This window comes from Malaclemys terrapin, chromosome 16 (genome assembly GCF_027887155.1).
Source record: "Malaclemys terrapin pileata isolate rMalTer1 chromosome 16, rMalTer1.hap1, whole genome shotgun sequence".
Lineage (NCBI taxonomy): Eukaryota > Metazoa > Chordata > Testudines > Emydidae > Malaclemys > Malaclemys terrapin.
In genome coordinates, this window is record NC_071520.1 from 6,423,302 (window position 1) to 6,435,818 (window position 12,517).

Consider the following 12,517-nt stretch of genomic DNA (forward strand, 5'->3'; position numbering starts at 1 on the left):
CATGCAGAAAGGCGAAGGAGATTTGTCCCAACTCACAGGGGGACTTCCTTTTTCATTGCTCCACTCCTCGTTCTGTCATACGGGCCAGCATACTTATTGCTGGCTTACACACAGCCATGTGAAGTTGTGTGTTGGCATTGATCCATTTCTGAAAGCTGCGTACTTCTTGCCCAAATCTCCATGGCAGAAGTTGCTTACGCTGCTGACCAATAGAGTTTTCTTTCTCCCGTGGCAGGGAACTTTGTTTAATAAAGGGAGCTGTTTGGCATGCGGAAAGTTTTTTTCTTATTTGTGCCCCTCCTTTCTCTCTCTCTTTATTTTTAATGATGGCATATGGAAGCTATTTACGCTGGAGCGTGCTTTGCTCTGGTGAATGAAAATGTTGGAATCCCTGCAGTATCATTCCGGATGCCTTGTGTAAGCAGGCCAGCTGGCTTTTATTTTTTTTCAGGGAATGTCTGTGATAAGTTACATCAGTGTGGAGGAAATATTACCATCTGTGTGAGCAGTTCAGCTGGTTTATTTCTTTGCACCCTTTGTACTATGAACTTCCCAAAACATTTTCAGATGTTTTTGGTTGGGAGAGGGGGTTCTTTACATAGATCACTCAGCACTTTGCGGAATCGTTTAGCGGTACATTTGTCGGGGTGAGCAGATTCTGATGCGTGCCAAGAAAAGAAGGGGGAAGTGCAAATGAGTTCTTGCTTTATAACTAGAATTAATTTTAGAAACTCTTCATCCAGTGGCTAAGCCTTCTGAGAAATCAAAGCATCCTGTCTCTGGTATGGCCGGGATGAACTTTTAACTGGAGCCTTGAGCCGCTTTCCACACAGGAACAAATTGTTTTATTTGTGGGTTTTGTTTTGCAGAGAGTAAAAGGGAATCTAGTTTGTTTAGCTTTTCTTAAAACCTTGAGTAAGCTCTGAAGGTGAAACGAAACTTTCAGACAACAGAGAGGGGAGAACTTAAATTGTCTGACTCTTCTCCTTCTGCCATCTCCAAATATCCTTCATCTGCGTCCTGAGGCAAAGGCTGACATGCAGTGGTGGAAGCAGCCTGCTATCCACTCTTCCGAGAGCCCCGTGGAGAGATCCTCCTATCTGACTGAGCCTGACACTAATGGTAAATGCCGTTGGGGCTGTTCCACAGCATGATCGGAGCAGAGTGAAGGGTTGCATTAGTCTGTGTCATTGTTATCGGGGGAGCAGCTGAGGAAATTAGCTACCGGGACGGCTGCCAAGCAAGAGTCAGAGAGTCACATTTTAAATGTATTATTATTCTAGCCAGATGATACTAGTGCCTTGGGATTCTAGATCAACCTTCTGGAACCCAATGGGAATAGGCAGATAGAGTAAATGGAGTTCTGCAATGGGACACTTCACTAATCAGTTTTCCATTCTACGTGAGACTAGCATGGAGATGTTTGTTTTGGGCAGAGAGAATACATAGCAGTCTCCAGAGTTTTTGTTTCTGACTCATGTCTCTGAGAGCTGTTGTTGTATTTGCACTTATTTCCCCAGGGACGTCTCATTTGTATTTCAGCAGTGAGCATCTTGTGTATGAAATGTTGGGAAAGTTTTTGTTTAACCCAGTGCTGCCTTTTCTTTCCATTCAAAATATTGGTGTGATTCCATTCAAGGAAAGGTGCTTCTCTTTCAAAAACATTATTTTAGAGATTAAAGGAAAAAGCTTCTAATGCTACACACCTGTGGCTAAATTGGTCTGACCTTAAGTTTTGATGCTCTTAAATGTTGTGGGTATTGTCAAGTTTTGGTGGTGGTGAAATATTTTTGAAAAAGAGAAATGAAATAAATCAGTTCTGATATTTTGAAAGCCATCCAATCGTTTTAGGACTTGTATCAAACTGGGCAGGTCTGAGTGAGTGGATAAGGCACCTGGACACAAGCCCAGCCCACAAAGGAGTTGCAGTCTATGAAGTAAATCAAGTGAAATTGCTTTCAAACTGCAGTTGGCCCACGTGTCCTGGTGATATTTCACGATGGTGGAAAATAGGGACGGTATAAATATACTTGTCTCCAGAAAGTAGCCATGTACTCTCAGCCAGTTGATACCAGCAGTTAAGAGGATTTCCACAGCTCACCCCCCGACCCTCAGTTCTGGGTCAATTTTTACAGCTTCTCAGAGGTCCCTTTTTATCCCTAACTTCCTGCCATAGGTCAAATGGATGTTTATTACTAATGGGTTGAGTTCCTTTCTGAGTTTCCACTTCTGTTAATATTCTGTTTGCAGGATATATTTTCAGAAATTTTGTCCTCACAGGTGTTAAGCAAATATAGAAGTATGGGCTGGATGAATGGACTATAAGGTGGATAGAAAATTGGCTAAATCGTCGGGCTCAACGGGTAGTGATTAACGGCTCCATGTCTAGTTGGCAGCCAGTTTCAAGTGGAGTGCCCCAGGAGTCAGTCCTGCGGTCAGTTTTGTTCAATATCTTCATTAATGATCTGGAGGATGGCGTGGACTGCACTCTCAGCAAGTTTGCAGATGACACTAAACTGGGAGGAGTGGTAGATACACTGGAGGGTAGGGACAGGACACAGAGGGACCTAGACAAATTAGAGGATTGGGCCAAAAGAAACCTGATGTGGTTCAACAAGGACAAGTGCAGAGTCCTGCACTTAGGACGGAAGAATCCCATGCACTGTTACAGACTAGGGGCCGAATGGCTAGGCAGCAGTTCTGCAGAAAAGGACCTAGGGGTTACAGTGGCCGAGAAGCTGGATATGAGTCAGCAGTGTGCCCTTGTTGCCAAGAAGGCTAATGGCATTCTGGGCTGTATAAGTAGGGCATTGCCAGCAGATCGAGGGATGTGATCGTTCCCCTCTATTCAGCATTGGTGAGGCCTCATCTGGAGTACTGTGTCCAGTTTTGGGCCCCACACTACAAGAAGGATGTGGAAAAATTGGAAAGAGTCCAGCGGGAGGGCAACAAAAATGATTAGGGGGCTGGAGCACATGACTTATGAGGAGAGGCTGAGGGAACTGGGATTGTTTAGTCTGCAGAAGAGAAGAACGAGGGGGGATTTGGTAGCTGCTTTCAACTACCTGAAAGGGGGTTCCAAAGAGGATGGATCTAGACTGTTCTCAGTGGTACCTGATGACAGAACAAGGAGTAATGGTCTCAAGTTGCAGTGGGGGAGGTTTAGGTTGGATATTAGGAAAAACTGTTTCACTAGGAGGGTGGTGAAGCACTGGAATGGATTCCCTAGGGAGGTGGTGGAATCTCCTTCCTTAGAGGTTTTTAAGGTCAGGCTTGACAAAGCCCTGGCTGGGATGATTTAGTTGGGAATTGGTCCTGCTTTGAGCAGGGGTTGGACTAGATACCTCCTGAGGTCCCTTCCAACCCTGATTATTCTATGATTCTATAATAATGTATTTAGCAAAGACGTATATTAATGCACTATTAGGATTATGAATTTAAACACTTAAGAAATGCAGAAGTAGTAGATGCCAGTTACAAAACTGTGTGTAGTTAAGGCAACAAACTAGGTTTCCATTACAATTCTGTTTCCTTTGCATGCTAATAACTTTTCTAAACATTTCACCATTCTGGGCTTGAAATTTCCATTTTAGTCTCTGCTCCAAGAGAGGGGTGGGTGGGTGTAACTGGTGGGTGGGTGTAACTGGAAAAAAACCTTTCATTCATTTGGGTCATGAGATGAAGTTTGGACCTTGTGCTGGGCAGAGTTCCCAATGAGGTCTTTGCTTTGTTGAGCTGGGGATTTGAAAATATAAAGTGTGTTTTTTTTTTTTTATTTTTTTTTTATTGACTGAAAAATGTATATGTGCTGAGAGGTTAGCAAATACTGATGAAACCATGGGCCCTCTGTAATTCCACTAAACGTTCTCTCTGACCAGGATACTTGATGGCTTCTGCTGTCAGTCTAAAATTTACATAAGGGAGTTCATGTCTCCTTGAAATATGCGCTCACGCACAATCCTTTTAAAAATAATAATAGAGCAGATCCCACAATTAAAGGTCTCTAAGAAATGTTTGCAGATTATAATCTTTCATTTAAAAAATGCTGCACCTGTCATGGATAAATAGAAGACTTTGGGCTTCAGCGGTCTGTAGCATTGCATTCATACAAGCTTCAGTGGAGAAGAGAATTAAATAGTCACCAAATTCATCCACGTGTTGAAAAAGAAAAGAAAGAATAGACTGAACACTGCATGTTTAGATCAATTTGAAGTCTGGGATCTCAAAGCTCTTTATGGTGTCTCTGCCGCTGTGTTTATGTTCATTTGATTCCGGGTTAGAATGCAATTGTCATGATGCATTGACAAGCGCTGTCCGTCCTTTGCATGCCATGTCCTTATAGGCAGTTACTTTCAATTACTTCTCCTTGGTGTGCTCCAGAATATTTGTCAGGTCTACCCCAGTGCGTCCAGAGGGGTACTACCCTGTTTCCCCGAAAATAAGACAGTGTCTTATATTAATTTTTGCTCCCAAAGATGCGCTAGGTCTTATTTTCAGGGGATGTCTTATTTTTCAGAAATGAAAAATGCCTTATTATCGGTGGATGCCTTATTATCGGGGAGGTCTTATTATCGGGGGGATGCCTTATATTACAACGAGAGGCAAAACTGTAAGTAGGCCTTATTTTCGGAGGATGTCTTATTTTCGGGGAAACAGGGTACAGGAACTGAATCATCAGTGTATGGGGTTATTCTGGCATTTGAGAAGGACCTTGCTGCAAAGTGCCTCAGCGAATCTGCATGAACATTGTGCTTTCGTTGCTTCTCTCTTTGCTATAGTTAGAGTTTCTCCCTACCCCCAAATAAAGTCTCATAACTGGGGCCTTACCAAATTCATGGTCCATTCTAGTCAATTTCACAGCCATAGGATTTGAAAATTAGTTAATTGCATGTTTCCAGATGTTTACATCTGAAATTTCAGGGTATTATAACCGTGGGGGTCCTGACCCAAGAGAGGGTTGGGGGGAACGGGGGGAGGATGTCCAAAAGCTGTTGTAGAGGGGACGTGGGATCTGAAGGCAGCACCCTGGAGCATCCTGCAGCCACAGGAGGTTGCCAGAGGTGTAGGCGGGTCTGATCTCCCCCATGCTGGGAGTGCCCCAGCCAGGGGCTACTAGCTGCTAGTCCCAGCCAGGGTGGGTTGGGACAGGACTTGCTATTCCCCTGCATGGCTGCTCTCTGGGGGAGATCAGACCTACCTACACCTCTGGCAGCCTCTTGGGCTGCTGCCCAGTCCCAGAGCTTCCTGCAGCTGCAGGAAGTACCTGGAGATGGGTCTGATCCCCAGCATGCCCACACTTGGAGGGAGAAGAGCAAGTCTTGTCCCTACCCAGCCCGGTTGGGACTAGGAGCCCCTGTCTGGGGTGCTCCCAGCAGCATGGAGGGAAATCAGTCCCACTTCCGGCAACTTCCTGCAGTTGGGTAGGTATCCAGAGGTGGGTCTGATCTCCTCCCCAGAGTGGCTGTGCAGGGCAAGAGTAAGGCCCAGCCCAGAGGGGACTAGCAGTTGGAGCAAGGGGCACGGTAGGAGCCCTCGGTTGGCAAGCTTTCCCACTCCCCTACGACCCTCCCCCCCCCCCCCCCGCAGCCCTGTCCCTCCCCTACAATAGCTAGATTTCACGGTCTGTGACACTTTTTCCACAGATGTGAATTTGGTAGGGCCCTACTCCTAACACAGAGATTAAGAATTGCTGCATAGCAACTTTGAAACAACAGGACTGGGGCTTTTGTAGAGGGAAATCCAACTACTTCCCATGCTGAGACTCAGCAAAACTATTCTTATGTGTACCTCTGTAAGGAAACTACCACAGAGGAAGATTGACCTTGTAGTTAAAGTACAGGACTGAAACTCAGAAGAACTGGGTTCATGTCTTTGCTGTGCCACGGGCTTCTTGTGTGACCTTGGGTGAGTTGTTTAGACCTAACATTTTAAAAAGGTGACACGTGAATTTTTGGTATCTCTTGTTTTGGGTATCCAGATCTTAAAGGAACATAATTTTCAAAAAGGATTGACTGAGCAACCACCAAAAACTTGGACATCTGCAATCACTGATTACTTTTGAAAAATTAAGTCTTAGCCTCTCTGTGTCTCCGTTCCCATCTGTAAAACGGGGATAATGATCCTCTTGGACATGGGGGTGTTGTCTCTGTGGTAGTGCAATTACAACCTCAGTGTCAGCAAGTATTTGGTTTTCACACATGCCCACCAACAATGTCATTGTCATAGGAAGTTTACTATGTAGTTTCCTTGTTTCCTTGCTTTTTAGGATTTGAGTTGGGGGGAAATATTGCAGTTATCCCTAATAACCTTTTTTATACAAGGATTTTGTCTATGGAATCTTATATAAATGATAGAGCACTCTTAGTTTGTGTGGTTCTTTAGAGATTAAAAAGACCCCAAAAGTTTTAAAGTAACCTAGGACATGAAGATAGACAATTAACTTTCTCTCTTAGGCTGTAAAATGGGAATATTGATCATAGAATCATAGAATATCAGAGTTGGAAGGGACCTCAAGAGGTCATCTAGTCCAACCCCCTGCTCAAAGCAGGACCAATTCCCAGCTAAATCATCCCAGCCAGGGCTTTGTCAAGCCGGGCCTTAAAAACCTCCAAGGAAGGAGACTCCACCACCTCCCTAGGTAACGCATTCCAGTGTTTCACCACCCTCCTAGTGAAATAGTTTTTCCTGATATCCAACCTGGACCTCCCCCACTGCAACTTGAGACCATTGCTCCTTGTTCTGTCGTCTGCCACCACTGAGAACAGCCGAGCTCCATCCTCTTTGGAACCCGCCTTCAGGTAGTTGAAGGCTGCTATCAAATCCCCCCTCATTCTTCTCTTCTGGAGACTAAACAATCCCAGTTCCCTCAGCCTCTCCTCATAAGTCATGTGCTCCAGACCCCTAATCATTTTTGTTGCCCTCCGCTGGACTCTTTCCAATTTTTCCACATCCTTCTTGTAGTGTGGGGCCCAAAACTGGACACAGTATTCCAGATGAGGCCTCACCAATGTCGAATAAAGGGGAACGATCACGTCCCTCGATCTGCTGGCAATGCCCCTACTTATACAGCCCAAAATGCCGTTAGCCTTCTTGGCAACAAGAGCACACTGTTGACTCATATCCAGCTTCTCGTCCACTGTGACCCCTAGGTCCTTTTCTGCAGAACTGCTACCTAGCCATTCAGTCCCTAGTCTGTAGCAGTGCATGGGATTCTTCCGTCCTAAGTGCAGGACTCTGCACTTGTCCTTGTTGAACCTCATCAGGTTTTTTTCGGCCCAATCTTCTAATTTGTCTAGGTCCCTCTGTATCCGATCCCTACCCTCTAGTGTATCTACCACGCCTCCTAGTTTAGTGTCATCTGCAAACTTGCTGAGAGTGCAGTCCACACCATCCTCCAGTTCATTAATAAAGATATTAAACAAAACCGGCCCCAGGACTGACCCTTGGGGCACTCCGCTTGAAACCGGCTGCCAACTAGACATGGAGCCATTGATCACTACCCGTTGAGCCCGACGATCTAGCCAGCTTTCTATCCACCTTATAGTCCATTCATCCAGCCCATACTTCTTTAACTTGGCGGCAAGAATACTGTGGGAGACCGTATTTACTTGTATTGCAGAAGTGTTGTGCAGATGAATTAATGACTACAGAACACTGAAAATATAACGCTGTCTATCAATGTTAAGTATTAGGATTTAGTTTCTGTTGCTTGCTGTAACCCACTACTCTTCCTTAGTCTTCCCTAGTATTTGGTCTAAAAATAAAGTTTTTTGCGTGGTTTTTTTTTTTTTTTTTTTCTGGGTTGCATGCCTCCAAAGAGGTTTTCAGAAGTTTGCCATCTCCTCTTAATTTGTTGCTCTTGATGGTAGAGGTATGAACCTGAAAGCATTAATGTCATGAACCAAGAGACAGTCGTCTTATGTTAAATGGGCAGGTGAGACTCTGTTTTGAGAGAAGCTCATGTTCAAGCATTCAGAAGTCCTTAACTGCTGAGTTCAAGAGAGCTGATCATAACATGCTAGCTTTTTGGATGGGTCGGGAGTTCGGGGCGGGGGCTGTCGGGGGGCAGGGGTTGGGACAGTCAGGGACAGGGAGCGGGGGGGTTAGATTGGTCGGGGGTTCTGGGGGTCTGTCAGGGGCAGGGGTGTGGAGAGGGGGTCGAGGCAGGCAGGGAGCAGAGGGGGTGGGATGAGTCAGGAGTTCTGGGGGTCCTGTCAGTGGGCAGGGAGCAGTTGGATAGGGCATGGGAGTCCCAGGGGTCTGTCTGGGGGTGGGGGTGTGAATATGGGGTGGGGGTGTGGATAAGGGTCGGGGCAGTCAGGGGACAGGTAGGGTTCTAGGGGGGCAGTTAGTGGCAGGGGGGTCCTAGGAAGGGGCAGTCAGGGGACAAGAAGCAGCGGGGAGTTGGGAGTTCTGAGGGGGGGCAGTCAGGGGGTGGGAGGGAGTGATTGGGGGCAGGGGCGGGGCTAGAGCGGGGCTCCTCCCACCTGTGTTCTCTTTTTTGACTGTGCAAATATGGTAACCCTACTGGTGCATTCTCCCTGATCAAATTGGGCCTACTTAATTGTACCTCTCGCTCTCTCTCTCTCTCTTTGCCCTGTCCTACGGATACAGATGGAGGCAGCTATGACATTGTTAATGATGTGTCTAGCCCAGCAACAGGGGACTACCATTCTCAGCAAAGATCTGCTAGACACAACTGGGAAATGAACTACCAAGAGGCAGCAATCTACCTCCAGGTGAGGCCTGCTATTCAGTGTTGTGGTGAGGCCTGCTATTCAGTGTTGTGGTAGAAGTATCCACCCTGTGTTTGAAATTGCTCATCAAGGGCTTGTGAACAGGGGAGTAACCCTTTGATGTGTAAATTGGTAATGTGGACTTTTAAATCATGATCATTATTAAATATAGAAAGCCGTATTTGTGAAGTTTCAAGGTTGCCGGGTTGGTTCTCTAAATGGGAGTGTCTCCTTACAGTTAGAACAAAAGATGAGGACTTGGGAGATTTAGGTTCTATTCCTAACTCTGCCAGACTCACTGTGTGATACTGAGCAAATCATTCAATCTCATTTAAGTCTAATGTGAACTCATGTTTATATTGGAAGTTCGCTGAGTTAATACATTGTCTGTCTGATTATGGCACATACAGTAGGCTGAGCCCTTCAGATCCAATAATTATTCTTGTTGCTGTCTTGACCAGTTGCCATATGGATGATGTCCTTGAAATGAAGTAGACATAACTTAAATAGCACTCGATTGTTTATCCAAAATAGCAGCTTCAGGCTAGAGTTTGCTATCTGAATAAGAGGGCGTAGCAGCCCAAGAATGTTCTGAATTGGTTAGTTACCAAAAGACAGAATTTGGCTCTTTTTCATTCTGCAAGTTTGTTTTGGGTCAGGCCTGGATAAGAATGCCCTGCTGATGTAAAGCTAGCTCTGTCTCTGAGTGGGAGCTTGTATTTCAGCTGGTTTAGGGTTTTTTTGTCCTGTTTGCAATCTGGATCACCGAACTGACTGTTAACATATAAACAGTTAAACACAACATGAGCTTAAACTTAACTATTGAGAATTGGCTCTTTCCTTGTGAGATGATTTAAATAGGATGAAGCCGTTACATAAGAACGGCCATACTGGGTCAGACCAAAGGTCCATCTAGCCCAGTATCCTGTCTTCCAACATTGGCCAATGCCAAGTGCCCCAGAGGGAATGAACAGAGCAGGTAATCATCAAGTGATCCATCCCATCGCCCATTCCCAGCGTCTGGCAAACAGGGGCTAGGGACACCATCCCTGCCCATCCTGGATGCTGGACCTATCCTCCATGAGTTTATCTATTTCTGTTTTGAACCCTGTTATAGTCTTGGCCTTCACAACCTCCTCTGGCAAAGAGTTCCACAGGTTGACTGTGCATTGTGTGAAGAAATACTTCCTTTTGTTAGTTTTAAACTTGCTGCCTATTCATTTCATTTGGTGACCCCTAGTTCTTGTGTTATGAGGAGTAAATAATACTTCCTAATTTACTTCCTCCATACCAGTCATGATTGTATAGACCTCAGTCATATCCCCCCTTAGTTGTCTGTTTTCAAAGTTGAAAAGTCCCAGTCTTGTTAATCTCTCCTCATATGGCAGCCGTTCCATACCCTTAATAATTTTTGTTGCCCTTTTCTGAACCTTTTCCAATTCCAATATCTTTTTTTGAGATGGGGCAACCACATCTGCACACAGTATTCAGGATGTGGGCATACCATGGATTTATATAGAGGCAATATGATATTTTCTGTCTTATTCACTATCCCTTTCTTAATGATGCCCAACATTCTGTTCGCTTTTTTGACTGCTGTTGCACACTGAGTGGATGTTTTCGAGAACTATCCACAATGACTCCAAGATCTTTCTTGAGTGGTAACAGCTAATTTAGACCCCATCATTTTATATGTATAGTTGGGATTGTTAGCTCACATTTATAGTGTGGATCACCTCTTAATGGAAAAACTGTCCTGTGGACCTGACCTCCCCTCCCACTCCTGACCACAAGTACCAACCTCCCATCCATAATTGCTTAACATCCTCATAGGAACTGCAGCAATTGCTTGCCTTACCTAGAAATGTAATTTTAGGGACGTATATAACATATATTTAACTGTCCCAGTTAGAAAAAACTAGCCAGCACCAGGTGGTGACTTCAGACAAACCAGCAAGTGCTCTGCAGGTCACCACTGGTCCACAGTGTGAGAAACTCTAGCTTAAACAATAGAAGTGGCTGCTTGATGGTCCTATATTGGAAGACCTGAGAACTATTTAAACGTAAGCTCATTGGAACCAGAGCAGTCTTTTTTCTTACGGGCTAAAGTAGTAGTAAAGCTACTGCTATAAATCGGTTGCAAGCAAACTGTTGGAGTGGCGTAACTGAACTTTGAATGTTGTTAAGATGCTGAAGCAAGAGGGAATGACACATCAGCATATAGACCACTTTAATTTTTCATGGTCTCCAGCTTCCCACATTACTTTCCAGAATGTACTGGACAGTATTTGTGTTCTACAAAAGGATGTTCCTTGCACAGTCATTTTGCAAGGTCAGGATAAGAAACCATGACTGTTAACCAGCTGGCCCTGAGCTTATCTGAGTTCTCTAGAGTTCTGTCCTGGATACATTGATCAGTTTGATGTGGAAGTCACAAATGTGGAAATAATTAAAAATAAACAAAACCCCAGAGTTTATTTGAAGTGTTAGCTAAGTTTCTTTGGCTACCCTGCAAAATGACCTGGACACTTCCTTTTCCTAAGAAACTAATAGCTTTCTAAGTGGGAAGCTCACCGCTCTTAATGTATTTTGTACTACTGAAATATACCTACAGAAAAAGTGGGGTGTGCCTCGTGTATAATATATGCAATGTCACCTAGTGGTTAGAGCATGGCCTTGGGACCCAAAGCTTCTGAGTTCTAGTCTTATCTCTGCCAGTTGAAGAAGACACTTAACCACTCAATGAATCAGCTTACCACTCTGTAAAATGGGAATAACACTACTTCCCTCACAGGGCAATTGTGAAACTAACTTGATGTATGTAAGATTTGTGTTCCTTGGACGGAAGGTGCTCTTGTAGTGTAAAACATTACTAATGTTGCTGCTATTATTTTCTATAGGAAGGAGAAAACAATGATAAATTCTTCACCCACCCCAAGAATGCCAAAGCACTGGCTGCCTACCTCTTTGTACACAATCACCTTTTCTACCTAATGGAGCTGATCACGGCACTGCTGCTCCTGCTGCTGTCCCTCTGCGAGGCCCCTGCTGTCCCCATTCTTCGCCTTGGCATCTACGTACGTAGTTCAGTCACAGAATGATGACGTGAGTGGATGGGCACAGAGAGAAGGCGGGAGCACCAGAAATACCATCTGGTTTGTTTAAGGGCATGGGGGGAGCAGAAGCAGTGTTGTTTTGCACTGGATATGGATAGAGCAGAATTCCTTTTCCAGGAGATCAGGCTCACTCAGGTCAACGAGCAAGACAGGACATAGGTATGATGTTTTTAAAGGTCACCATCATCTCAGACCATACTACCCATGATGTATTCAAACAGAATCATTAGCAGCTCTTAGAATACAAACATTTCAGATCTTTGTCCCCTGGGATGTTTGAGAAGAGCGTCCTAATCCCAGCTCTTGCTCAGATTCCTCCTGTAATGTGGACAAGTTGTTGAAGCTCTGTGCCTCAGTTTCCCAAGGTTTATAATGGATATAAAGATATTTACTTTGCTTCTCCGTGTTTGTGAGAATTCATTTTAAAGTGCTTTGAAGCTTTATGGTTAGGTTTTTTTCAGAGGCCCAGCCTCCCTTTCGGTGGGTGTAGCGTGTCTGCAAAAATGAATTATGAGTGCAAATCAGATGACTTTGTGGCTACAGATCAGATAGTGAGAAGTGCAAGCACTCTGATTTCTGAGTGCAGCCTGCACCTGCAAACAGAGAAGCTGACCCTAAGTGCTAAGGGTTATTACCATGGTTGTTCAGAGTGCTATTTCTGATCAT

At 44.7% G+C, this 12,517-nt stretch overlaps 1 protein-coding gene across 4 annotated transcripts in view; it reads left to right on the forward strand.

The window, feature by feature from the left end:
- TPCN1 (two pore segment channel 1) overlaps positions 1-12,517 on the forward strand; it is a 61,879-nt gene that overhangs the window by 17,060 nt on the left and 32,302 nt on the right. For 2 of the 4 annotated variants that reach the window (XM_054007004.1, XM_054007005.1), the window contains exons 2-3: positions 8,614-8,738; positions 11,636-11,812. In XM_054007004.1, the coding sequence (XP_053862979.1) occupies positions 8,614-8,738; positions 11,636-11,812 (302 nt within the window). Of the gene's footprint in view, positions 1-320; positions 418-1,002; positions 1,123-8,613; positions 8,739-11,635; positions 11,813-12,517 lie in introns of those variants that run through there. The other 2 variants (XM_054007008.1, XM_054007007.1) reach the window with 2 other exon arrangements.